The following is a 27,991-nucleotide window of genomic DNA, read 5'->3' as shown; positions in this document are numbered from 1 at the left end:
TTCTCCTATTGTTCAAACTTAATAAGAGTAACAACAGTAACAGTGCGAACCAGGCCTGAGGAGGAAAGTGGAAGATGAATCTTGAAGAACTCAGAAATGCGACATAACTGCCACGTTCTTCTGGATTATTCCTTCCTCTGTATTCTTCTTCTTCTTGTCAGGCTGTACACTGAGAGGGGTGTAATGCAGTTCCGGATTCTTCCGCCACCAAACACAGGGTAAAAACCTTCCCTTTCATGTGCAACAAGAAAGGAAAGTGTTGCTTTTATCGATCTTTATAATATCACTCCACAAAGGCAACATTGCCAGGGCTGTAAAACACCAAAGACGAATCACACTGGCCTGATAGCTCCTAAATAGTCAGTTTCATTCCTTTTGCGGTGCTTATATTCTTAACTGTGCAGCTATAATCTTATCAACAGAAATCATGACAAACGAAGTAGCTATTGGTATTGATCTTGGAACCACCTACTCCTGTGTTGGAGTGTTCCAGCATGGCAAAGTTGAAATCATCGCCAATGACCAGGGCAATAGGACCACACCCAGCTATGTGGCCTTCACGGACACAGAGAGGCTGATCGGAGATGCAGCCAAGAATCAGGTTGCCATGAACCCCTGCAACACAGTCTTTGGTGAGATAAGTTTAATTATTGAACAATAGCGATCTTGTGTTCTTGCTGAAAGTCAGCACTTGATTATCACTGACAATAGATAATCTGAGCTGATGTATTGAGATGTTTAAAATCGAACTTCTTTCAGATGCCAAGAGGCTGATTGGCCGCAGGTTTGATGACGCAGTCGTGCAGTCAGACATGAAGCACTGGCCATTTAACGTCGTCAGTGACAGTGGTCGTCCCAAGGTTCAAGTTGAGCACATGGGTGAGACAAAGTCCTTCTACCCTGAGGAGATCTCCTCCATGGTGCTGACCAAGATGAAGGAGATTGCTGAAGCCTACCTCGGAAAAGTAAGTTATGTGGCATGGCTCTGTAAGCAAACCACAAAAAAGTGCATGCTGTTTGAAATGTGTTTTTATTTCCTTTCAGACTGTCAACAATGCTGTAGTTACGGTGCCCGCCTACTTCAATGATTCCCAGCGCCAGGCCACTAAGGATGCCGGCACGATCTCTGGCCTCAATGTTTTGCGTATCATCAACGAACCAACTGCTGCTGCCATTGCCTACGGTTTAGACAAGAAGGTAAATGCAGCATCAGATTATTTTACTTGAATAATAGTGGTGATTAAAATTGTGTGGGTTTTTTTGATTAGCTAACATTGATGTTTTTATTAGGTTGGCACAGAGAGGAACGTCCTCATCTTTGATCTTGGTGGTGGAACCTTCGATGTGTCCATCCTGTCGATCGACGATGGCATCTTTGAGGTCAAATCCACGGCTGGAGATACTCATCTTGGTGGTGAAGACTTTGACAACCGCATGGTGAACCACTTCATTGCAGAGTTCAAGCGCAAGTACAAGAAGGACATCAGTGGCAATAAGAGAGCTGTCCGTCGTCTGCGCACAGCTTGTGAAAGAGCAAAGCGCACACTGTCTTCCAGCACCCAGGCCAGCATTGAAATCGACTCCCTGTATGAGGGAGTTGACTTCTACACCTCCATCACCAGGGCTCGCTTTGAGGAGCTCAACGCTGACCTGTTCCGTGGCACCTTGGACCCTGTGGAAAAATCTCTCTGTGATGCTAAGATGGATAAGGTTCGGATTCATGACATTGTGCTGGTCGGTGGCTCCACCCGTATCCCCAAGATCCAGAAGCTTCTCCAGGACTTCTTCAACGGAAAGGAACTCAACAAGAGCATCAATCCAGATGAAGCTGTGGCCTATGGAGCTGGTAAGTGTCTTTAGCTGAACGAGAAGCGAGAATCTTCTTTCCTGCTCAAATAATCAGATCTAATCATTTTTAAGTGCAAGTGCAAGGACGACTTGTGTTGTCTCTGCAGCTGTCCAGGCTGCCATCCTGACTGGAGACAAGTCTGAGAATGTGCGGGATCTGCTGCTTCTGGACGTCACCCCTCTGTCCTTGGGTATTGAGACTGCTGGAGGTGTCATGACTGTCCTGATCAAGCGTAACACCACCATTCCAACCAAACAGACACAGATCTTCACCACCTACTCTGACAACCAGCCTGATGTGTTCATCCAGGTAAGCAGAATAATTCATTTTTTATTCTAGCTACTCCCCCCCCCCCATTTTGTAACAGAACCATCTACTCCAATATTTTGTCTTTCTCGAGGCAAAATATGTAGGTCTCTTTTTCATTACAATTCATATGGAAAGACCCAGAGTAGGAGGACCTCTCTTGCAGGCCAACAAAAATGATTTTTTGAGACTGGTGTCTCCATTACATAGGCTATCAGGAAGTGCCTGCTCACACTTCACACTTCCAACAGGTGTATGAGGGTGAGCGTGCAATGACCAGAGACAACAACTTGCTGGGCAAGTTTGAGCTGACTGGAATCCCTCCTGCTCCACGCGGTGTTCCCCAGATTGAGGTGTCATACGACATTGATGCCAACGGCATCATGAACGTTTCTGCTGCTGACAAGAGCACTGGAAAGGAGAACAAGATCACCATCACCAATGACAGTGGTATAAAAATTAGAAAATGACCCAATCATGACCACAGTGTTCTCTCCCACAAAGCATAATCGGTTGCTCAACTTTCTCATTTCACAACAGGTCGTCTCAGCAAGAACGACATTGAACGCATGGTCCAGGAAGCTGAGCAATACAAGGCAGAGGACGACCTCCAGCGTGAGAAAGTGTCTGCTAAGAACAGTCTAGAGTCGTACGCTTTCAACATGAAATCCACGGCGGAGGATGAGAAGCTTGCTGGCAAGATCAGTGTTGGCGAAAAGCAGACGATCTTGAACAAGTGTAATGAGGTCATCAGCTGGTTAGACCAGAACCAGGTAAATACAGTTTGGTCTTTTTTCTGTCCTGATGACATGACATTTGCCTGAAAACTAGAAAAAGTGTTCTTGTTTCGCAGACTGCCGAGAAGGACGAATATGAGCATAAGCAGAAGGAGCTGGAGAAGATGTGCAACCCCGTTATCAGAAAGCTGTACCAGAGCACTGGCATGCCCGGTGGCATGCCTGGTGCTACGCCTAGTGGTGATTGCTCTGAACCAAGCATTGAGGAGGTTGATTAAAACTGAGAATGAGTCAGATTTCCAAGCTCACATTTTACAACTACGGCTGCCCCCGTCCCCATAAATAAGTTTTGTCTAGTTTTTGCTCATTTAAATGTATGCATGAATATAAAGGAAATGGCTTAATATTGTGGTGAGTGTTTTGTGTCTGGTACACGCAGCATCCTTCAGGAAAATAACATTTACACTATGTCAGAGTTAACAATATACAAACAACAATTAAAAAATGTAGCAAATGAATGTGAAGATGAAGCAAAAACAAGGTTCAGAGACATCATTTTTGACACAACAGGACATATAATTGGTTAAATGAGTGATGTTTCACATTTCTTCTTCTCTTTCTGCACCCTGACCCTGACTTATTTTTTTTTTTTTACCCTACTTTGGAGTTGAACAATCTGAGGTAAACTAAATGTGTGTTTTCACAGTTACCAGACTTTCCATAGTGTTTTTGAGCTTATCTTACTGTATGTAGCAGTTTACCAGCCTTTTGTTTTCCCCTCGGCAATAATATTGGTACTGACTGATCACATAAAAACATAGGGCAGCATGTGTAAAAGGGTAATATAATGTAATTTTGCCCTGAGAATCATCCATCCATCCCCACAACTGAGTGAAAAGAAGTGTTAAAGTGTAAAAAGAGAAAGAAAGAAAAGGTTAAACTCATAATTATCACTTGAATGTGGCTTTTTCGTACATAATATACATAAAGAATCTTATGTCACAGTCATTTTAATGTCACATGACATGAGGACGTTTTGCACTGCAACACCTGTGTTGTGTCAGAATCTGTTCCCTCGTCGAAATGTACTTCCCTTATTCAACATGTATTTATCACAGGCTCTGATTAATCATCGATTTAAATAATACTACTAATGGTAATAATAATAATAATTATCTAGTTATGACCGCTTACACGGTGTCACTGCAATGTATTCACCATGGCTGTGAGAAAACGTGTTTGTGATTAGCATGTGTGGTTTAAAGTCGGAGCTTTTACGAGGAGCACCTGAAGGCAACATGACTTAAAGACTCGCGTTCTACCGTGTTTTACCGAGCTAAATACCGGGCACCCGAACCTTGCTCACTTCTACACATTAATCAGTCGTCATTTCACGTGAACCAAGTCAAACCATAACCATAACCACTCGGCTTCCTGCCTGCTCTCGAGTCCCCCCTCCCCACATTTATGTTTACGTCTGCGTCACGTTTCCATGGCAACCGAGCTGTGCAGCGTAGACAGAGGGAAGAAGGTGAGTCTCTGAGCTTCATCACCCACTTAAATTATGGGAACGTTGTGTTAATACGACACACATACGGATATATTTTACTATACGAATCGAAGGGACGCACCGTTGTGTGTGTGTGTGTGTGTGTGGCGCAAACTATTATGCTTAACGACACTAGCTTCGTGTCTACCGTGGCTATACGACACAGAGAACACAGTTTCTAGTTACACACAACGCTTCTGATGCTTTCTTCTAAAATGTGGGCTCTTCTCTTGCTTTGAGGTCAGGCTGAGGTCAGCGAAGTGTCCATGCACTTCAAGAATACTGAAAGAAGATTTTAAAAGTAGTCTCCAATTCAGGTTTACTGTTGCAAACTAGGAGAAAATAAGTGACAGCTATATCTGTGTATTTCTTTAATGGATATTTATCAACACATGTTTATCTTTTTGCAAATATGAAGGCGTAACTCTATGGTTTTGTCAAGGGTCTGGAAAAAAACAAACATTATTGCAGTAAAAAAATAACTTAAGGTCAACTCCCAACCAACAGATCTGAGGGAACACATTCACAGCAGTTACAACATTATATCAATATACACTGACCCTTTGTAACTGATATTAAGTCAAATTATATTGGGATATATATTATTATTGAATTATTGCCCAGGCTTTGAGGTTTCATCTCAACATGAAATCATATCAAATCAATTCTTCTGATTAGGCCTGAAAGGTTTTGGTGATTTATCTGACAATGGCAGTTTGCGATGAGTTTGATTCGTGCACGTCATTTGATCTGGAAATGGGTCACTACGACATGGGAATTCCATCTGCCTTTGGTCTGTGCTCTCCATTCATTTCCTATGATACATTTTTTTTCATTGGTTACCATTTCTGGTCATTTCAGTGCACATTGGACATATGTACATCTGGCTGAAGAGGAAAAATGAGATGAATAAACCCGGTTAATTTGTGATGGGTGACTGCTTTGATCTTCAATGTCAGCAGGCACTAAGGAGACAATTCCACAGCTGATGTTTGACATAAAAGGAAATTGTCTATTTATATCGAACCTTTCATACATAATTCCTGATCCTCACTCACTCAGACTAATGGACGATTAAATACACAACAGCATGGATGCAAACTGCCATCAATCACCAAATAAGAAGTTTAGCCTGCTGTTCATTTTTGCAATGAAAATATGCTTTCAATATATTTACAATGTTGGGTAAACAGGTCTCCATGCATCTATGACCTAACCTAACCATGGAGGAAACACATGGACAGATAGACCCAGAGGTGAAGGATGAGCAGAGGAGACCGGTCACTCAGGCCAAGCAGTGGGAGTCCGTGGAGTCTAACACAGAGAGCTTGGCCCAGGAGCGTGCCTACCAACAGCAGCTTCCAGTGTGTGCCGACAGGGAGAAAACTGAGGTTTCCCAACAAGATGACGGCGAAGATGAAAATCAGGGTTACGACAGCCTAGAGGAGTCGTCGGACCCCTATGAGAGGAACTCCCGGCCCGTACAGACTGAATATTTGGACACACAGATGGATGAAAAAGAAAGAAGGTACGTTACTCCCTTTCAGTTTTGTCCATTACTGTAGTTCAAACACAAGATGGCCACGTTGCATGGCCAAGATGGATGCCATGTTCAAAATGGCCGGACTTCCTGTTGAGTTGAGGCCATTGTCCCGATGGACCTTTTTGGTCGTCTTGGGCTATAACATGTTCCCACCAAGTTTCATGAAATTTGGTGCAACTTAGTTTTGGCTTGCTCCATCTGCATCTATAGAGCCCTGGTGCAACAGCCAGGTCTGAGGACTATGAGAATATTGCTTTTTCGCCAGACCTGACCTCCATGCAACGTTTTTATGCACTCGAACCCCTCAACGATAATAATAATAATAATAATAATGATAATAATCGTAATATTCTGATGGAAAACAATAGCTTTTCTTTGACACTTTCATGCTCGGGCCTTAAATATAATATCAGGCTGGACAGCAGGCTACAATATTCAAACTTACCACCACGCTAGCTGTGGCTCAAAATATCCATTTGGTAATCTATCGTCTCCCTTCCTCGTGCAAATACAATAGTTGATATTTTAATTGATTTTTAACTTTCAGTGTTTGTTTTGGTCCATAAAATGTCAGAAAATGCTGGGAAATGTTGATTTGGTGTTTCCCAAACCTGGAAATGATGACATATTCAAATGTCTTGTTTTGTCCACAAACCAAAATGACTTGTTTTAATTTTCTTTCATAAATGGAGAATAGAAAAACTTATAAACACACACATATATTCTGATTATGTTGTTCTGCAGTTTGGTCAGTTGGTGGCAGTAATTGCTGTTCGCTGTCCTCGGCTGAACCCACTCTATTTCAGAGTTTATCGTCACATCAAAAACATGCATTTATTATCATTTTGTGATTAAAAAGCTCATTTCACTTTATCATAATTGCACAGATTAGTCAGGTGTGATGACAAAATAGCCGGCCGCGTTAATGGCTCTGTGTATCACATAAAATCCCGCGGTATAATACAATATAAGCTGTTCACCATAATGTCTTTCTTTCTTTCTGTGTGACAAATTAATTACAATTAAGCAGATAATAGTGCTGCTTCGATTGAATACAACAAGCAGGGCACGGCAGCAATCAAATCTTTTACTTTTAAACAGCACGCGCATGATAAAAGATAAAAAAAAAACCTTCATTCATTCACTCAACAATGAAACTGTGTCGGCCATTTAATGAGATGCAGGCGCTGATTGTGCGCCGCAGAGAGAATAGCCTAATTCAGGTGCTTTCATGGTAACAGCTTTCATTTGAGGGAAATTAGATTTTTGTTTTGTTTGGGTGGATCACAATAAGTGGTCACTCGTGGTCCATTAGCGGGGATCATTGTTGCCGTGTAGGAGATCTCCTTTTACTCCTGTGATGGAGCAGAGCAGAGCAGAGCAAGGTCTCTGTGGGGCGAGGACAACACCTCATCTGTTCCTGCGATCCCATCGACTCGCACCGCCCGTCTCCTCTCCTCCTTCAGACCCTGCCTGATAGTCATCTCCCCCGCAACACAGAATAAGGGGCATTCTCCATTTTCCCGTCATTAACCTGTACAGATTGATGCCCACCAAGAGTGCGTGTGCTTCCCCCCCCCCCAAACGACATTGTTTCAAAAATAAAATGAACGTGACATTTTCCTCACAAAGGACTCCATTACGTTGCATTGAGGCGGCGGACGCGGTCCCATTCCCATTATCATGTTCTCATAGTCCTCTCTACTGCCTCCTCAAAGCGGGTAAGCCCTTTTTTCTCACAATGCCACTGCATAGTTTACAAACCCAATGGGGCATTCCTCATTCAGGCAAAAGGTTCCTATTTAAGCAACTCCATTCTTGCCTCCGCGCTATATTCTGCACGTTTTTCTCACTCCTATTTGATAGTATAGTCTGTAAGGCCACTCTTGTGTCTCCTAATTCAGTGTGTGTCACTCAATTTCACTGGATTCTATATTGTATGCATGTGCGAGAAACAATGGGCCGCGTGGTATCATGTTTATTGCTGCGTGTGTTGTTTATAATGCATTCTCCAACTTGTTTGAGTCTGAGACATCCCTTACCCTTTTGGCCTCATCGACGTCAAGGGCCCTACACCTAAAACCCCCCACACCCCCCCACCCTCCATATCCACCCACCCACCCACATCACAGCAGGAGAATTAGGCTCCCCCTCATCCTCCCCAGTAAGCACAACAAAGAGGCTCTCTGCTATTTATTTTAATGAGATCTTTTCATCACCATCAGAAAGAGCATTTTAGCCTGCAATTTTCGGGCCATTTCATAAGCTGAAAATTGCCGTTTGTGAGCCATTCCCCTGCTAGTAGCTCTCAAATACGCTCTCATTAGTGAGCCTGGAGGTGAAAATACGAAAATTATCTGTAAATACAGGCTCGTAATCCCCCTCATCTGTTTCAATTTCAGAAGTCTGTAATAAGGCCTCGTACTTTGTTTGAGGACATCATCATTCTAATAACGGTGTAATGCCTCTTGTTCCTTTGACCTCTCTCAGTACAGGACTATGTGGCGTTCAGGTGTCTGTGACACTTCCTCTGGATGTGGAATTTTCCACAACATTAAATTAATGACGCAAAATATTATAGATACTGTACGGGCAGTTCTATTTAGGTTTTTATAGGGTTGAACGACGTGGTAAAATATTATTAGAAATGATAATTGCGTGTCCCTGTGGTCGTACCTGTTGTGCCATTAGGACATGGTGTTGTCATTAAACATCCATGTGTAGAGTTTTGGATTTGGAATGATCCAAAATCATGTTCACTCATCTTCTACTGCTTTATCCACCACATGAGGGTCACGGGGTGCGCTGGTGCCAATCCCAGCTGACCTAGGGCGAAAGGCGGGGTCACACCCTGGACAGGTCGCCAGTGCATCACAGGGCCACATAGAGACAAATAACCATTCACTCTCACACTCACACCTACGGTCAATTTAGAGTGTCCTATTTGCCCCAAATCTGCATGATTTTGGACTGTGGGAGGAAACAGAACCCAGAAGGGAAAACAAACAACAGCAATCCTCCGACAGTTATAATTCTTTCAGTTTGGTTTGTTGTAAGGCCCTACAGGTCCTGTTCTCCCACGGTTCATGAACCATCCTGACTATAACTTACTAATGCAAAACTCTGCTGTTTTTTATTTATTCTGTTGTCCGTCTTTAATCCAACAGTCAGCTGCTCACCTCCTCTGACCTGTGCCACGACCCGAACCTGAGGGCCAACCTGAAGCAAAATGGCCTCGTCTTCGAGAGGCTGCAGATTCCTGCCGGGGAAAACAATCAAGTCCCCAAAGAGGACGTTTCTGAGGCAGTGGAAATAAAAGGGGGATACAGGTATATCGTGGTTACAAGTCCGACTGATGTGGCGACGCCGCATATAGCTGCCGGCAAGTCCAGTCAACCGTATCACCTCCACCCAGAAGACGACCAGACGAGCACGTCCACGTCTTCCCACTGTGACAGCAGTGTTGCACAAGACAGCTCAGTGGAGAACAGTGGCACGTCGTACACAACGTCAGAGGAATCTCAGACAGGAGACGTCCAGGAGACGTCCGCCGAGGTTTCATCGAACAAAAAGCAACACAGGCGGGACATAGTGGACCGCAACAAAAAGACCCTGGGGCGCATTATGCCCGAACGTGGCTCCTATGTGAGGAAGCACGCGTTCAAGGAGGCGATGACAGACGACATGACGGAGGTATGTCGTTTTCTCAACCATCCACATGTGCTTTCTGTAACAACACACAGGCAAGGAGCGGACTGCAGTTACAGAAACAGACAGCAGGAGCTGCACTAGTACAGATAATACATTGTGGAGGACTCAGCTATTGTTCTGCTCAGATGGTTTAGGATTAGGTTTGACTGGGAACAAGCTACAGAAAATACGAGACGGGAATATTTCAGGTCTCTTTAAATCCCCAGTGGGAAATGTGACAGTTTGAATTTGCCTCTATCTGATCAGTGTGGTGACAGCCTCAGGGCTTTACAACTTAGAGTTTTCAGGTGAACTTATATCTATTCTGGCATCACTGAACATCTACCTTTTTTAATTTATTGATTTATTTGTGGATGAAAAAAAAGACAGAGACATAAGAGAGTTTGACTTTAAATGAGACGGGCGTGTGATATTGTGTCGTGACAGTTTTGTTAATATCAGGATAGTGTGGTATGTTGTGTTTCTGGTTGTATTCATGATTTAAAGACACAGGTGAATATTGTTACTTTAAAATTTAAAGTAACAATAGTCCTAAATTGCTTTTAGGACTATTTAAACTTTAAATGTTTGAGACCTGCAAATGGCAAAAGCTGCAGTTTGGGATATAATATAGTTGTGAATCCATCGCTAAATATTGTTGTCTGCATCAGCCTTGTGTGTGCTTATCTAGTCATATTATTGGTGGAGAATATACGTATAATCTCTGCTCGGACTCGCTCTGTGAAATTAATTTGGCTACAGAGCATAGCTGTTTTCATCTGCCCCTCTCCTCTCCTCTCCTCTCCTCTCCGCCCATATGAAAAGAGCCATGTCTGGCTATGCGGTGCATATTATGAGTTGATGTGTACGAGAACATCAGAGACGCATGGTTACCAATAGGCTCTTAGACGTCCCTGCACCTGGCACAGTGGCATAATTGGCCCGGGATGGCCCGCATTTCCCATTTGTTGGGTCACAAGACTGTTTTGCTGGCTATAATACCCCCCAACCTTGTTCACCCATCTGAGCCCCAGCCCTCTACAATGTCTCATATCATCACCATTTACATAGTCAAGAGCCGTTAGCTTTGTGCAATGGTAAACAGAGCCGGAGCCTTTCCCTCTCCTGAACCCTTGTGTTTTGTCATTTTCCTTCTGAATTTGCTTGTTAGTTTTCCATCGCTCTGTCTCCCCTAAGACGTCTTACTTAATGAGGGACACAAGGCATAAAAGACGGGGCCACCAATTTGCATGTAGCCTGTGTTTTTTTTTTCGGTTTCATTACAGGATTAATCCATGAATGGGATGTGCTACAGCGACAGTGTAACATATCAACAAAGCTAATCAGAAATAGGGGAAGAAGTAACGCTTAAACCGTATGTTAAAATAAAATGAGTTCTCTGTAATAACCGTGGCTCTGTGGTGAGTCCACTGTGTATTCCTGGATGAAATATGGCCGTGTATTTTTCACGTGTTCTGAACTGAAGATCAAAGAAATCATACATGGGGTTATGATTCAAAAATATCATATTTAGGAGTTCGGGAGAGAGAGAGAGAGAGAGATGTAAAAACCAAAAACAACATTTAAGTAATTAGCATCACGAGACATCACAATGCTCGCTCTGTCCCCCCCGCCCCCCACCCCCAACCCTCCCTTGTCTTTTGCATCTAGCAAAAGATAGCAACACTCCATGCACACATCGCATCAGTTTCACAAATCAATATGAGTCCAGACAAGCCAGTTGTTACTGAGCCCTTTTAAAATGAAATGACCCATTTGGTCTTTTGAAGGGAGCATCCATGTGAGGGCAGCTTGTTACAATTAGACGTGTTATTAAATGTACACAATTTTCTAATGCAGCAAATGTTTAGCCCGGGCCAAGTGGCAGAGTGGCCGCAGCAGTGATTGGCTTCATCGAGGCTCGGGGCCCTCCTTTGATAAAGACAGAAGTAGGAGATCAATCTTGTGCTATTGCACTCAGCCCTCAGAGTCCCTTCTCCTCTCGCGGGCCCTCACTTCAAAGCCAGGGGAACATAATGTACAATCTTTTAATAGCTTTAGACCAAAGCTCGGGGGAGCTCTCTGCCACTGTATACCCGGCCTCAGTCTAAACACCTAATCAAGATTACCTGGGCTGGCCACAATAGCAGCTAAATGCAATTCAAGATCCACAGCCCCTTTGAAGTCATCATTGCCAAAAGCAGATGTTTCCTGGGTACAGGAGGTAATACAGCTAGCCGCAATTGCCAGACTTTGTTGTGACATCGTCTCGCAGAGAGGCAATTACGGGCCCAATTTAGTAGAAAAGATATTACACAGCTTACCGTGCTCAACATGCAATACTGGCTAGATCATTTGCTGCAACTGATTGGGATTTTTATAATGGGCGACAAAAGGCAACGGCAGGGGGAATGGATAAAGTTGAGAGGTGTGTGTGTGTGTGTGTGTGTGCGAGTGTTGGCGTGTGCACGCCGGTGGACGCGCAGTAGACACTGACACCTGCTCGCGAACTTCAAACGACTGCTCTGCCCTCGTTACGGCGGCAGCCAAAACATCCCGGCGTCTCTCGGCCATTTGAAAAGAATCTCCCGTAAATGTTCAGTTAAGTACCGAAAGCGTCAACGTGACAAAAGCGCACAAGTTGTCCGTCTCCTCTCGGTACATAATAGTAGCATTTCAGCCGGTTAGACGCGGTCAAACAAAAACACATCCGCTCATTCCCGTTGACCTTCATCTATTCAACCTCATAGAAATGACTGTGGACAAGTCTTCAGTCCGTCAATAGCATTGATCCACTCAAATGGTCTTCCCGCCAGTGGGGGGAGTCCTGAAGTTAACGAAATGATTTTCATTACAGCACAAACAGGACATATTTCCATGCCACACACACAAAAATACATTAGCGCCTCAAACAGTAAATCAATGTAGTGCGACGTAGCTGAAGTACTCGGCCCTTCATAGTAATGGATGTAGGTTTCACCAGACAGGCGCAGGTCGGTTTGAGATTAAGAAGCTCTTTTTCAATTTACACAGTTTAACACAAGGCAACAAATGAGCTTGTGAAGAGTACGGATCAGCACAGAGTACAGTACAAATGTAGGTAGGCAGTAGTCTAAGCATTGCCTTATATATGAAAGTATACCACTGACTGATCCTTTGAGTGGCCAGAGCAGGCCATCCCCACCAGATGAGTATAACTCTGATGTTGTTTTCTTTGTGTTCTGCTTCAAGGTGCTTGAAACTCTCGAAGACGCCACGACGGCACAAGACCGAAAACACGGCTCTGAGTCTGAGCACAACACACCTCCGTTGCCGGTAAGACCTCTACTCACACTTGACTGTACGCCGCTTTTGGTCAATGTTTGACCTCAAATACTGATTCATTCAAACATTCTTTTTCCTTTCCTGAAAGTACAAATGTAACATTTCCCAAGATCAACATTGTTCTGGGAGACCAGGCTGTTCTTTTGTTTTGCATTATTGTGGGTGTGTTAAGTGTTCTAACAACGGCAGAGCCATTCGTTAATGGCACTGTTTTACAGAGATGATTACCGCTTTAATGAAAAACAGAACAGAGGAGTGGTTGTGAAATAAAGAGAGGATTATTGTTTTCGAGCACTCGAGCAGCCGGCGCTAAACTGCCAAGCGGGGCAGGAGTAGAGATATGCTCCCACTGGAGCGGTTTCCCGTCAAATCAGGAGCATTAGATGCATGAGACATACACTCGTGGTGCTCTCGCTTAATAATTTGTCGCGGCCATGTAAAGAAGAGCGCCGGCTCTTATGCCGGGTAAAGTGTTGCCTCTCACTCGGAGCTCATGCTTGTCTGTTGTTTTTTTTTGTTTGGTGCAATGCATAGATTACAGTTGGTGCTTTGTGTGTCGAGCAACATTTTGATACATATCTCAGCGGACATGTTGAGGTGTTGAAGGTGTAAACATCCACAGCAACAGCTTTTTATTGTAACGGTGGCTGAATGCGATTGAAGAGGTCGTTTCTGAGGCATTGAAGGTGTAGTTTGACCAAGTCCGAGGAGAGTTGCTTCACATTTGATAGATGATTTCTCACTTGGAGTTCATCCTCTTTTGGAACTGGATGTGTGGTACTTAGTCCGATTACTCTTAGTCAGACTGGAGTCGGACTCTTTGTAAGTTTATCTTAATTTGTATCAGGATTAACATACAGAAGCACGGCGCGATCCGTCTCACCTTCTACTATCTCGCCGCTCACCGTGTTTTTCTGTGGCGTAAAGGTCAACAGGAAACTGACTCAATACGCACTGGTTAGTAGAGTGCGTAGAGTCCGTAGAGTCAGACGTACACGGCCAATAAATCCATTTTCTCCTCCGCATGTGTACTCAGCAAATTGCCCAGCTTGATTAAACTGTGCATGTAAACATACCTCATACAAACCTTAGTTGGGTATGGACATATACTAATGAAACTCTACCTTTGGCTCACCTAGATAAGTGAGAGTAAGGAATACCACAGCCCGTCTGGACAGCAGCAGCAGCAGCAGCAGCAGCAGCAGCGGCCTCCTGTCATGGTCAAAGCCAAGAGAGGTTCCTTAATACCACGGTCCACTGCCGTCTCTCAGCGTAAACCTCAGAAGAAACTGCCTTTACCCACCACCATCAACGTCAACATCAGCCTTAACAACACGTCCCAACTTCTGCCACTGCTCCAGCCGACCGACCAGGACGCCATCGTCAACTTAGCGTCTCCTCACGGCGGTCCCCACTTGAGCCCCGTGTCTGAACTTTCCACAGAGTATCAGCAGAAAGCAAGCCCGGGGAAGTCCTCCCACGTGTTGCGGGAAAAGCTAAACATGGAGCGTAGCCCCGAACAATGGCACAGGTGAGCCCTCTGAACTGTATTCGAGGGATGAAATACATCATTTATCGTAGAAATTATGACTTTAATCCCCTAATCTATTATCATTGGACACATTTGTGTCGCAGTGTGTTGCAGTGGCCGTTATCCTACGTGAAAGAGGTGCAGACTGAGCAGTTTACACAGAGTCTCCCCGAGACGCCGACCACTGCCGCCTCATCGCAGAGCCGAGGCTCCTACATGGTTCTTCCACCCATAGGAAAGCAACTGACGGGCGGCGAGTCCAAGCTGTACTTCCACCAGAGTCTGAACACGGCCTACCTTATCGACAGCCACAACTCTGAGAGCTACCTGCTTCGGATGGAGAAGGAGAGGGTGTTGAGAGCGTCTTACAAGGTTGGTGTTTTTGTAAATCTGGTATAGGGCAGTTTTCTCAATAGTCATTGGGTACGAATCTCAAATCTTAAAAATGATGATCTTCAAATGACCTTGTTTTGTCCACAAACCAAAGATTATTTGTTATAGCGGGGAAATGAAACCAGATAATATTCTTATTTTAAGGCCAAGTGTGTATGAATTAGTGACGCCTAATGGTGAGACTGCAAACTGGAGGACTCCTGCATTCACCCCTCTGCTTCCTAAGCTCATTAGATAACTACTGTGGCCCTCCTATGCAAGATTGCAGAAAGTGCACATAAAGGGCTTATTCCAAAGCATATTGTTTGACATTGTTTTTGTTTCAATTATCCTTGGGGTTTTTAGTTCTTTGTGTCTGGGTTTCTGTCCCTCGTTTTCCTGTTGTATTTTCTACAAGTTTTACTGTCTTCCCTCTTGATTGTCTGCCCCGCCCCCTTATTAGTTTCACCTGGGTCTGATTTCACCTCCTGTATTTATTAGTCTCTGTGCTCAGTTTCCTGCTTCTTCTGTTCCCATGTGGTCACTGCGTCTGCTCCCTGTGTTGTGAGTTTTCTTTTCTTCTACTTTCTCTCCTTTTTATCTGATTGTGTGTCCATCCTGCATTAGTTTTTGGCATTTTTGGTTCATTAATGACTCTGCACGGTGTGAAATAAACTCCCCCCTAAACATCACACGCTGCACCTTAAGCAACTGATTAAAGCAGCATAAATGGATTGATTCTAGGTGAACAAAACGAAAAAGACGACAAAACCTCAAGCTGTCGCTTGACCATTATCATCCGAATAAGACGTGCATTGTTATCTTATTATATGGACGTTTTATCCAACAAAAGTGACACATGAATTCTTCAGTTGAGTGGCATCCCCCTTTAATCCTCGCATACAAGAGAGGTTACACAAATAAATGCCCCTTTTGAAGTCCCGAATAATCCCCTCAGCTGTGTTCATGGAGGCACTGCTTAATCCAGCAGGAGTGTTCCAGTGACAGAGGGCATACAACATGAGGTTAATTGTCTAGCTCGGCAAAGATACACTTAATCGCTGTAAGATGATGACTGCGTAAAGAACGGAGCTGCCCAGGCTCTGAAAAGCCATTTGAAGATGTGTTAGAGGCTGTGGTGATTAGACGGGACAGAGTCTTGAGGCAAAGGGGGGGTCACTAAACATGCCCCGTTTGCATTTAATGATGAGGCTGTAGCTGTTGACTGAGGCTGTGTTCACGCATGACTCGTTTCATATCGGTGATGAGTCGACTGCCGTCGATGAAAACTAAAGTTGATTGCCTGATTTAATCTAATCAAAATCATCGCTCGACAAAAACTCTTTAAGAGTCACGCTTCAACATCCTCAGGTCATGCTTCAGTGAAAGGTTTTCGGTCGTCTCCGTGGCAACTGCTCCGGCCTGTTCTTTTAGGTAGGATTTTATCATTTTTTTGAAGGGTGCATCCTTCTGTTGAGATATTGAATAGAGAGATATAGAATGGGGTTGTTTATTTAATGAATGGAATCATTGAAGTTGCTTAGTTAAGTGAAGAGGAAGATATTTCAAACTGACGCCTACTGAGAGGACGACGGGAGCGCAGGGAAAAAAGAAAGATGGTCAGAGTATCCATTTATGTTTAAGTCCAATCACCTTGAGTGCAGGGTTTGTGACCCGGTTGGACCGAGGGCCTTTCTGCATATGGTTTCCTCTTGTTTTTTTTACTCAAGGTTCTACGGTCTCCTCCCACTGTTCAAAAAACACATACAGAGGTTAATTGGACACTCTTAACTACCCGTATGTGTGGATGAGATGTCGTTTGTCTCTGTGTGGACACTGTCTTTCGCCCAATGTCAGCTGGGATTGCTAAAAAGCTAGTTTTTTTTAGACTGTTTTCAGCATAGTTTTAGAAGGATTTTTGCCTTAAAAATCACACACATGCTCACACCCTAACCCAGGGTTGTCAAACATACAGCCCCAGGGCCAGAACCGGCACAATGGAGGGTCCGATCTGGCCCGCAGGATGAATTTGTCTATCAAATCGTAATGTGGCATACTATACTTTTTTAATGTAAACTCATGGGAAACATTAGGAGATCTTGTTGTTTTCTATGTTATTATACTATTATTTACTGGTCCAAATTGAGCTGTCTTCACAACTAAATGCCTTACCCTAAACCCAGGTCTTAACCCCCAAAAAGCCCTTTAAAGATGTAAGCGCCAGCCAAATTGTCCTCACTTCCTATGGTTTATACGTTTTTTGGTCCTCAAAATACACACACACACACACACACACACACAGAAATGATACTATCGAACACAGTTTATTTTCTTTCTTTACTGCCATGCTATAATACAACGTGCATCTATATGTATGTGATCAGTGTTTTTGAGTGACCACTTTTCATACCGCACGACAAGTTAACAATTGCAATTCTGTGCAAACACAATTGTTTGGCGGATGCGAGCGAGGCTTGAAGGCATGATTAAATGCTTAGGGTTGTATTCGCGCTGGAGCCTTCGCGTCGTCCACCTGCGGTGCCCAACACTCCCCGCCCCTTGACCTGGTATCGCTCCCACCATGTTAGCCATCATGTCTGACAAGATTACAGGCTCAATTTGTAAAGCAGTCTGGCTGCAGTGGGCCCGGGCATGAAAGCAGATGAGTGTGACTTAGGGGTTTTAGGTGGGGGTGGTGGGCTTGAAAGAAAGGTACCCTGTTGTGTCCAAGGCCTGTGGTTAAAGCAAACTGCAATCCTTCTCCTGAAAAGGAGCCAGTGCAATCTGGAATGATTAGCTCCTTTTTTTTTTTTTGTCTGCAAGCAGCTTGGGCATTGTATGCGGCCACGTACACACGGTCACACACATAACAAACCAACCGCAGCACCTGGGATGTAGCGTCAAAGTCAGCTCACCGGGAAATAACCTCAGCATCATGTTATGACGCTACTGAACCATTGTCTTCCCCTTGAAAAAAATACAGTGTATGCATGTAGAAAGCGCCGCAGAGTATTAGGGCCAAACTGAAGAGTAAATATCGGAATATGCCCCTAAAAGAGATAATTTTCTCTTTTCTTCCAAACAGATTTGCACAGTCTTTTCAAAGTCCTGATGCTAAAGATAATGTGGTGCAAAAAGATGAAGTGTTTCTTTATTTGTGAGGCCCCAATCAAAATGTAACTTCACTTAAATACTCAGACTTTATTCTCATAGTATTACTAGTATTACGACTAAAAAAAGGATTCTTCAGTTGTCCCTAATACTCAATACTGTCATAATAAAGCACTTATTGGTTTTAGTAATGACACAAATGTGGTGGTTAGTGGAGCAACTGTTGTTCATGAAATGATGTCCCCAAGAAGCTCTTCATTACGACTTGCTCCAAACAAAAATCCATGAGTCTGGATAAACTTTGTGACCTTTCCTTTAAGTTAAAATGTTGTGCGATGTTTGTTTTTTTTCTAACCCTTAATAGGTAAAAAAAATATGAAATGTATTCTTTATTTACTGTTAGCCCCAAGTACATTAAGTATAAGTACGTCATTCTTACACAAAACACAAGGAATGAAAAAAATGTTTGTCAGATAAAGCAAAGGAGACTAAAACTACCTTTTCCTTCAAGTGTACATAACACAGGTGGCTGATATTTAATGCGATTGTTTTTTTTTTTTTATTAATTGCCACCATAACTACTAATTAGAGCCTTTTTGATTTGCCATCTGCATCATCATTATGAAACTTTGACCCACCGGTGACGCTTCATGAAAAGACAGATGATCGCTAAAGTCATGTGGGGCATCCGGATTATATTTCCTTTTCAAAATGAAAATCCACTCAGTTTTATTTTTGCAGATACTTCAGCGTGTACCAACGTTGTTGCTCCTCCTGAAGCGACATCACTATCATAGCTGCAAACATGAGTGTGTGTGCGCGTGTGTGCGGCTGAGCATGAAAGAAACCTCACGTAACTGTCGATGCACGTATAAGGTCACTGTGACACTTTCTGATCAGATTTTTGAATCATGTAATCCCCCCCCCCCCCCCCCGAGATCAGATATTTCTTCCTCCAGGTTTCGTCAACTTACAGACACAGTATGCCAGCAGAAGTATACATCTTCATATACTTTACCTCTTGTGTCTCCTGCCCGCCGCAATAATGGTGGCTCCACTAGGTGGCGGAAATTGGTCGTGGCGACATGGTCAAACAAGCTGGGAGGAGAGTTAAGATGTTTGTCTATCATATTGTCAGTGAGTCATTTTTATTTCTTTATATATCTATCTATCTAGGAGGCACAAGTGTGGCAGAAAGGAGACATAAACCAGCGAGACGTGCGCTCTGACTACACCAATGTTGACAACAAAGTAAGTACGCGGGGAGACTTCCACAGATGGATAATGATGTTGTCGGATGATGCACAAAGCAGACGGCTGCATCTTTGGCCCACCTCTGGGTTCTTTTAAGCCTCGACTTTTGCATTTTGTCCTGAAATAACCACATTTAGGAAAGGGTGTGGGTCTGACTTAGAAATTGACACTGCATTAGAAAAAAAAGAATGGTGCTGATCAATGTTAATGCTGAAATGAATCAATGGTAAGGGCCCTGAGAAGTGTAGAAAACACTATCACTTTACTATGGAACTGCAGGGGGTCAGACAATCAGCTCATTTGATAAGATATATGCCAGCTTTAGTGGATGCAGTGTAGTAGTAGACAGTGTTCCGTCTGCTGCTCCTTTTTTTTTTTTAAAGGGCGACATGAAAACTATAAATAAAAAGTGTTGTAGGAGGCCCAACTGAAAAAAAAACAATAACACCCTAATTTCCCATTTGAATAGACCGGGTCTACAATGATGGACTGACACAGGACAACTGTCATCGTCCCAGTGCACAACACAAAACAACAAGCGAGGAATCGATTCATTGAATAAAGTGTGTCCACTGTTGCTACAATAAGTGATGATGATATGTCCCTGTGTGTGCATGTTTAGCTGGTAGCACGTCCACTGCCATTCAGACCATCCAAGGCCTTCAAAATATTGAATTCTGCGAGCTGACAGACCATAATCTCGGTCTGGATTGGGATGTTTCTCTCACGGTAATCTTCCCCTGTGTTTCTAGGTCAAAGCTCCTGGTGAAATTTCAGGTGGACGAACACGTTTATGTGTGTTTTAAGTCGGACTACATTATTGACTGACAGCTGCCGGTGCAAAGCCTAGTTTTAGTCCAGTTCACACACACACACACACATGCAGCTCTATAAGTAATGTAGTGTAGAAAAGTTCAGGGTTGCGGCTGCGTGTGTGAAAGCAGCTTCCGCCGCGTCCACTGACCCTCTCCCAGTTGTCCGAGTTCATCAATGCGCCCATGCTTCCACAAATAGAATTAAATATACAAAGCAAATGAGAGTACCCCTAAGGAGTTAAGTGCTCGTTGTGCTTTGATATATCTTTTGTTAATCCCCAATACTAAAAAAGTGAGGCTGTTTGGCCAATTTGCACTAGATCGAGCCCCGCGCATCTCCAGACCGAGCCTATTAGTGAATGATATGTGTAAACGTTGATAGACCCCGTGAATAGCTGCCTATGTTTGGTTTTGTTTGGCCGCATGGAGAGGCTCTGCTGAGGGTAGACACAAAGAAAAGAGCCTTAAAGGAGAAATGGCTCAGTTAATTAAACCTCCATTTATAATCTGCTTCTGTCTTTCTCTCTCTCTCTCTCTGTCCCCTGTCCTCCCTCCCTCTCGCACTCTTTCATCATCATCATCATCATCGTCAGGCTGAGAAAATGAAACGACAGAAGCTGTATTCAAACGTGATCCGCAACATGAACAAAAACATAAGTAGGATTCCTTTTCTACCAGCCAAGGACCAGGAAGGCAGTGGCAGGAAGGTTCCCAGGGCGAAGGTGTGTTGTGTGTGTGTTTGTGTTTATCACTTCAGTGATAAATGGTTCCTTTAGAACAGGTTTGTGCTTGTGGCTGCTACAGAGAGAGATTTCTTTATTATTATTAGTGCATTTTCAACTTAATTGCAGATTTTGGCCATTTAACAAAAGGCTCACCTTATAAAATCAGGGCTATATTTCATCAGTAGAAAGCACTGCTTTAATTTATTAAGTAACATCCCATGTCCTTGGTCTGTACTTTGTCATATTCACCAAAGAAATCCAAGCCTGACATTGTTTTACTATGACGGAGTATTAGGGCCAAACTGAAAAGAAAAAAATGTTTAATCTTTTTCGAGAATAAAGTCGAAATATTACGAGAATAAACTCGTAACGTTATGTGAATAAAGTCGCAACGTTACAAGAATAGTCGTAACATAACGAGAATCAATTCATGATTTTAAGTAAGTTAAGTATTTCTTTATTTGTGAAGCTCCAATTAAAATGCAACTTCATGAAATGCTCCGTGTTTCTTGGCGCAGGTTGCAGCTTGAATAATAATTACGACTTTATTCTCGAAGGATTACAACTTTATTCTCATAATATTACGACTTTATTCTCGATATTTTAAAAATCATTTTTCCACAGTTTGGCCCCTAATACTCCTAATATTTCTGGATGACTTCTTCCAAAAGTACATGAACATACGCATGGCTCTTTCTTTCTTTGTCTTTTTTTTCCACTTGTAGGCCTTGGAATATGCCAAGACCATAGCCAAACCTCGTGTAAAGCCTCAACTCATCCAGAAGCAGGAGCACCAGCCTGAAGGCATCGCTCATCTCCTGCAGGGCTTAGACGTCTCCGAACTGGACAAGATGGAACTCCTTAGAAAACGGCACGAAGAAGAAAAGAAGGCGGTGGCATGCTTCAGAAAACATGCTGTCTGAGGCAAGGTGCAGTTCACACAATTTTTTCCCCCAATCACTTTAATGCAATTTGCAATTAAATGGACATTTAAAACACCTAAATTACTCTGATGCACTTGAAAGAAATTGTTAAAGGTGTGTTTTGAAAATTGGATTGGATCTGTGTCCCAATTAAAAAAACTGACTAAGTTCTGAAGAACTGATCTGCTGTGATTTGACCTTACAAAATAACACCAAAAACATGTTTGAAAAAAAAGAAAAGTAAGGGGTTGGGCAGACTGCATCCATACTTGTAACATTTATTTATATATATATATATATATATATATATATATATGTATATATATATATATATATAAGCAAATAACTACAGCAGAGAGAATCAGATTCCTGTTTACATCTTCACTCACACACTCATTGTACCTCAATGATCGTTTTTAGGTGTTCTGTATCGTCTAATCGGTTTAAATGTTTTATTTTGCCACTTCTGTCTTGTGAAATCCTCCACATGTGCACACTTAAGTGTTAAGTAATACACTAATCAACCAAATACTCAAGTTTTTTTGTTAGAAAAAGACGAGCTAAAGTGTCAAACGTATACAAATTGGTGTAGAATGTATCAGGTGAGCTTTTAGTCGCTGGTAATTGTGTTCATAAAACGACACATGCTCATAAAACTACACCTAAAAATCACCTGAACTAACCTTCTGAGATCTCTATGGGACCATAAGGACCCACCTTTTCTATATATATGCAGATGTTTTTATGTTACATTTACAGTGATTGAAGGGCGGTTTCACCCATTTTTTTTGGTCAAACACGGTAAAGAGCAGTGTAGGGCTTTATATTTTCTTTAAAGGAAGTGACTTTGACTCTTTTTTTGTCAATTTTATAGATTTTTTTTGTCAATCCCAACTTCTTCTGTTCTCAGATCCACTGTCTGATGATCAAATAACACATCCATCTCTGGAAATTGGTTAAAAACTGTATATTTTTTGGGGTGAAGTAGCCCTTTAATAATATGTGTATTAATAATAATCATAATAATAATAATAATGATAATATGTCATTGGACGTATGTAGAGGTATGTACAGGAAGTCATGTTACTGTGTGTTAGTGAAACCACACTGGGCTTCATGAAATTGTGCAATATCGCTGGCATCTGTAATGCTGCATCACTGCCGCCTTCCTTTTCTCAATTCACACTGTTCTTCAACCCATTTTCCCTTCTTCTGCTACTACTGGCTAACTAGACAATCAATCAAACAAAATTCAATTAGGGATGTCACAATACTATTTTTTCACGTCCGATACCGATATCTGAAACTCGAGTATCTGCCGATACCAATATCAGTCCGATACGGTCATTTTTACACCTTTCAAACCATGAAGCTGTGAACGACACACATTTTGCTGCAGTTTCAAGCTATTCCGAAGACGTAATTCTCCAAAATGTTTAACAAATGCTCTTTATTGAAATATAAACAGCCCCACAACCATGCCTACAATAGACAGAATGCTATTGTAGATTTTGACTGTAGTGGACCGATTCTAATATTGACATATTTATGTATATAGAGATGTAAAATACAGTAATGTTTAAAGAATGAATGTAAAGTGTCAGATGGGGTGTGTGGGCTGTGTGAGATGTGGCAGGCTCACAACAGTGACGACAGCTCTAATGTGTCAGATATGTGTCAGATTGTCTCGTCGTCGTCACATTACTGTTTGACCTGGAATCTTCTCCACTCCGTCTTTCTGTTGTCTTTTAGCCACGCTCTCTCTAAGTAGCAGCAGCTCCTCCCCGACGCACACAGCACTCTCAAGCAGCTCATTTCACTAATTGAACCCTCAGATCATTATCAAAGCACTATTTACCTTTGTGCAATATTTTAATTAGATTATAGTCTCTATTTAACCCATCATGGACTCTTTGAAGCCCAGTGTTTTTAGTGTTAAGTCCTCAGATGTGTGGTTGAACAAATGACCAAGCCCTTTTTAATTTAATGAGAATCGCTGCCCAGCCACACTGAGTCTCTTTGCATCCTTTTTTTTTTTTTTTTTACTCTGCTCTCACCTACTTTTTTTTTGCCATTGAAATCCAGTTAATTGAAGGAGTCTTTCACCGCCATACATGAAGGAGGCCAAATTAGCATCCCTTTCTGCCCATTGGAAAGCTAAGGCAGCCGTGGCTGCTTTGATGTGAGAAGTGTGCTTTCAGTGGACAGCAAGCTTCCTGAAAATGAGCTGATGGCCCTGCTATTAGGGCTCAAATGCAGATGCGTCCATGTGTTGCAAAACGCTTAATCTTTTAATTGATCACCTTCTGCATGGCCTGCTTCCCTTTCGCCTGCAGCTGCCTGTTAATCACCATCACATTTTAAAGACCAATTGGTTCTGAGAAGGCAGCAGCAGAGAGGGACAGTGCCTGTGAATCCAGGACAGGTGAAGATATACTGTGAGGAAAAACATGTAATAATAAAGATATTTTAACTGTTTGAAGTGTTTTATTCTTACTTTCAACCCCCCTGTGTCTCCAACTTTCTCCAATAATAGTAAAACCACAACACTGAGACATCTTTCCTTACCTAATATTATCCAATTTGTCTGACATCTGATGATTTAAATAAGAGGCTGCACCATAGACTCAAATTATTTTATCATTGAAATTAATAAAAGAATAGCACAGAAATGATTAAATGTTTTCTTTTAGATTCATTACATATTCATTAACAAGACAATGTTCACGTTAAAGTAATCTGCAAATAATAATCTAATGAAAATACACAGGACAGACTCTTACAGGAAAAGGGAAGTCTTTAGAATGTTCAAAATAAAATTTGCAAATGTTATAAATGAATCTATTGGCTGGAAATATTTTGTTTATCATGTTTTCATTCTTTCTACAGCTAAAATAATAAAGGACATAACAGACATTATTTGTTATTAGTCATGTGCATAAATCAAAAATAACGCTGCCTCTATAAGAACATTCAAATTGCCACGTTTTATTCACTTAAATGTGCATGTTTTTTTTGTAATATTAAAGCATTAAATAAATCCATTAATATTTGGATGTTGGGTGGGTAGAAATGATAAAACATAAGCCGTAATTTCTGTTTCTTTTATTAACAGTAAAGTCAGTTTAACACTCAAGTGTACAGGGGTTGTACAAAATAAAAAACATCTGTTGACTGTCAACATACAAACGAACACATGTATATATGAATGAATGAGAACAGACACATGACATGACATCCTCACATCCACGCTGAGTGGGCACCTGCACGTGCGTCACAACGAGCGCGCGTTTGCTTTCACATGTTAAACAAAAAACACGACATTAACTCTCTCTCTCTCTGTCTCTCTCTCTATATATATATTTAAGGTCTCCTCTAACAAGGAGGAGGATGACAAAATAATATAAAAAAGTGTTAGTGAATCATTATTTATATAGGCGTTTTATATATACACACATATATAAAGAGGAAAAAACTGATGAATGATTTGGAATGCTTTTTATAGAAGATATAAGTGCAAAGGGCGGTGGAGCATTATATATGCGTCTATATGTTATACAGCAATAAAAAGCAATTGTATAATAATAACAATAATAATAATAATAGTAATTACAGTGTGGTCTGTACAGACAAAACATTAAACGCTTACAAAGAGGTCCATATAGGGGCGATATAGTTACAAAAAAAATAGATATAGGCCCGCTTTGCATGATCGAATATTTACATGACATTATTACAGCATTATTAATGTCAGAAATGTGATCGTGTGTGTGTTTTATTTTATCTACAGTTTGTATTTACAACGCGAGCGTCGCTGCATGCCTGCGTAAAGACAAACGCGCGGCCTACTGTACTATAGTAGATGATCCGGGGAGCAAACGTCGTCCTCGATGTCCACGTCGTCGTCGTCCTCGTCGTCGTCGCCGCAGCGGTCCTCCTCCTCGTCGTCGTCGTCGTTCTCCCGCTGCAGCGCATACGAGTCCACGTCGAGGTCGAGGCCGCGCTTCTTCAGGTCCTCGCGCGCGCCCTTGTCGTTGGCGTCGCTCTCGCCGGAGTTCTCCGCCGCCGTGCGCTCCAGCTGCGGCTCCCCGGGAGCCTTGCGCTCGTCCTGCGCCTTCCGCAGCTGCTTCTTGTGCTTCATGCGCCGGTTCTGGAACCACGTCTTCACCTGGACATGAAACATAAGAATTTAAGTACATATATAACCTAGATATATAACATAATACTGTTATTACTCTTATTTTTTTATGTTTTGATACATTGGCTATTCCAATATAATATAATAAAACTAGATATATAAGATAAATATTGCACTTTTGACGCAGATGCAAATGAAAAAAACGAAAATATCCGTATTGTTATTGTATTATTATACTCATTGTGGGTTATTAGTTTAACTAAATGTCCTCTCATGTAAACGTCATAGTTGTGTGTGTACCTGTGTCTCGGACAGACTGAGCGCCGTGGCCAGCTCCACTCTCTCCGGCGTGGACAGATACCGCTGGATTTCGAACCTCTTCTCCAGACCGGACAGCTGTGAGTCGGAGAACACGGTCCTGGCCTTCCTGCGCCTGCAGTGTTTCCCCGGCAACTCCGCGTGATGCTGGAACAAGGCCGGCATCTGCATCCCTGAAAGGAAACGAAGGTTCATTGACATTTTATATTTATTCGTTTTTATTTTTTTTGGGGACACTTATAGTCTGTTTTTTTTGTTGGTGGATGTTTGGTTATTTAGTTGCCCTGGTAATTAAACATTTTATATCAGTAAATATGTTTATGCGTTCCATAAAATTTAAGCAGTATGTGGCACATGTCAAACTTCTTCTCTTTTTGTTTGTTTGTGTTTTAGCTGGTGTTTAGTTCCATGTGCTGCATAACAGACACCTGTTGTAAAAAAAAGAAAAAGCAGTTTTAATTGAATCAGGCCGCTTTAAGAATATAACTATTACTTTTAATATTTTTTATGTAGGCTATTATAATAAAATTGTAATGGGGAATTTGCATTTTAAAATGTGTATGTTTAGAAGGAAAGGAGTTAAGAAAAAAAAATACATTTAATAGGAACAAAAAATTATTATTTAACAGTAATTTTAATGCATTCTATCCATTATTTACATATGGTTATATTAATCCACATATTCCTCATTATTAAGAATTATTTTCCACGTTACACTTCTATTTCTATATCTGCTCCTCCTGACACCTGTGCGTCCCTCTGCGTCACTTCCCCCAGATGTGAACTCGCGTCTTACCAGAGGTGAAGAAGTGGTACTGATGCTCCGGCTTGTGCAGCGGGTGGTGCGGATGCGGCGCCAGGATCGGCGTGGGCATCAGCGGGTATCCGTACTCCAGGATGGGCATCCTGGCGGAGAGCGAGCTGCAGAACGGCGAGGGCATGACTTCTCGGAGCGGCTTGGGCTTGTGCAGTAAGATGTCCTCGATGAAAAACGACGTGGATCTCTGCGTGGGCGCCGCGGACGCGTAGCTCATGCTCATGATGTAAGTTTTTGTCTGTCTTTCTTACTCTTTTTCCCTATTTTTTGATGGTTGTTTTTAAACGCGCATCAGCATCAGTTGAGTTTCCCAGGCTTTAAATGCAGCCCGAGTGTGTGTGACCGCTGACATATAAATCAGTGGGAGGGTGAGACTTCCAACAAGTAGGCTTTTCATTCACAGAAACTCGCGGATTGGGGGAAATTGATTTGGGCATCGGCCAATTAGCGATGAGCATGTGAGGTGGAGGGGAGGCGGCGAAGGCCTGGTCCTGCTCTCTGATTGGCTGAGGCCCTTTGGAAACTGAGGAGGGGGGGGGGGGGAGGATCAAACAGATTACGGATAAGCAGCGCACCTGTGACCATGGCACAGTTCATCTGAGCAGCCTACTGAGAATCACAGTTGTTGCGGTGTCCTAGCAACAACGCTGATGCTTCTCGCCATGCCGAAAATTCACTATTATTACTATTATTATTATAATAATAATTATTATTGTTAGTATCGTTATTATAACATTAACTTGTAGAAATCCTTTTAGTTTGCCATGCTCTATTTGATCATGAACACATCATTGCATGTCAGTGGTGCATTCAAAGTCACTTTATCATACAGTTTCATTGAATGGATTAATAAATGAAAGCTTTATTGCAGGGGTGTCTATAGTCTGGGCAAGATGGAGCCGGATGAGAGAATAAAAGTGGGGGCAAAAACAACTTTCCGTCGTGGTTAGGGAATATGACCTTAAAAATGATGACATAATAAAGATATC

At 42.4% G+C, this 27,991-nt stretch overlaps 3 protein-coding genes across 4 annotated transcripts; 2 read left to right on the top strand and 1 right to left on the bottom strand.

The window, feature by feature from the left end:
* Positions 1-298: 298 nt before the first annotated feature.
* LOC131457927 (heat shock cognate 70 kDa protein-like) lies at positions 299-3,296 on the top strand. Its single transcript, XM_058626461.1, has 8 exons — positions 299-632; positions 760-965; positions 1,045-1,197; positions 1,291-1,846; positions 1,956-2,158; positions 2,407-2,605; positions 2,696-2,928; positions 3,009-3,296. The coding sequence occupies exons 1-8, from the start codon at positions 428-430 to the stop codon at positions 3,168-3,170; spliced, it is 1,917 nt and encodes a 638-aa protein (XP_058482444.1). The 5' UTR covers positions 299-427; the 3' UTR covers positions 3,171-3,296.
* A 2,032-nt stretch (positions 3,297-5,328) lies between these two features.
* Positions 5,329-26,315, top strand: jhy (junctional cadherin complex regulator). Of its 2 annotated transcripts, XM_058626442.1 has the most exons (9): positions 5,329-5,969; positions 9,152-9,677; positions 12,906-12,989; positions 14,138-14,529; positions 14,634-14,901; positions 19,189-19,263; positions 20,675-20,803; positions 21,532-21,735; positions 26,183-26,315. In XM_058626442.1, exons 1-8 carry the CDS (start codon positions 5,665-5,667, stop codon positions 21,727-21,729), a joined length of 1,977 nt encoding a protein of 658 aa, XP_058482425.1. In that variant the 5' UTR covers positions 5,329-5,664; the 3' UTR covers positions 21,730-21,735; positions 26,183-26,315. The 2 variants fall into 2 exon arrangements, with proteins under 2 accessions (XP_058482425.1, XP_058482424.1); XM_058626441.1 differs by lacking the exon at positions 26,183-26,315 and having other exon boundaries at positions 21,532-22,909.
* Positions 25,266-27,312, bottom strand: bsx (brain-specific homeobox). The gene is made up of 3 exons (XM_058626443.1): positions 26,982-27,312; positions 26,168-26,358; positions 25,266-25,897 (listed from the first exon to the last, which is right to left on the bottom strand). Exons 1-3 carry the CDS (start codon positions 27,223-27,225, stop codon positions 25,583-25,585), a joined length of 750 nt encoding a protein of 249 aa, XP_058482426.1. The 5' UTR covers positions 27,226-27,312; the 3' UTR covers positions 25,266-25,582.
* Between the last annotated feature and the right edge of the window lie 679 nt (positions 27,313-27,991).

This window comes from Solea solea, chromosome 4 (genome assembly GCF_958295425.1).
Source record: "Solea solea chromosome 4, fSolSol10.1, whole genome shotgun sequence".
Lineage (NCBI taxonomy): Eukaryota > Metazoa > Chordata > Actinopteri > Pleuronectiformes > Soleidae > Solea > Solea solea.
The sequence above is the reverse complement of the archived record's forward strand: the minus strand, read 5'-3'. Positions and strand labels throughout refer to the sequence as shown.

Bases quoted from the DNA above. Each gene is read 5' to 3' on its own strand.
- bsx (XM_058626443.1), bottom strand. From the start codon at position 27,225: ATGAGCATGAGCTACGCGTCCGCGGCGCCCACGCAGAGATCCACGTCG. The intron at 26,359-26,981 runs GTAAGACGCGAG...GTTTCCTTTCAG, and splicing joins GTACCACTTCTTCACCTCTG to GGATGCAGATGCCGGCCTTG. The intron at 25,898-26,167 runs GTACACACACAA...TTTCATGTCCAG, and splicing joins TCAGTCTGTCCGAGACACAG to GTGAAGACGTGGTTCCAGAA.
- jhy (XM_058626442.1), top strand. From the start codon at position 5,665: ATGGAGGAAACACATGGACAGATAGACCCAGAGGTGAAGGATGAGCAG. The intron at 12,990-14,137 runs GTAAGACCTCTA...TGGCTCACCTAG, and splicing joins ACAACACACCTCCGTTGCCG to ATAAGTGAGAGTAAGGAATA. The intron at 14,530-14,633 runs GTGAGCCCTCTG...TTTGTGTCGCAG, and splicing joins AGCCCCGAACAATGGCACAG to TGTGTTGCAGTGGCCGTTAT.
- LOC131457927 (XM_058626461.1), top strand. From the start codon at position 428: ATGACAAACGAAGTAGCTATTGGTATTGATCTTGGAACCACCTACTCC. The intron at 1,198-1,290 runs GTAAATGCAGCA...TGTTTTTATTAG, and splicing joins CCTACGGTTTAGACAAGAAG to GTTGGCACAGAGAGGAACGT. The intron at 1,847-1,955 runs GTAAGTGTCTTT...TTGTCTCTGCAG, and splicing joins AGCTGTGGCCTATGGAGCTG to CTGTCCAGGCTGCCATCCTG.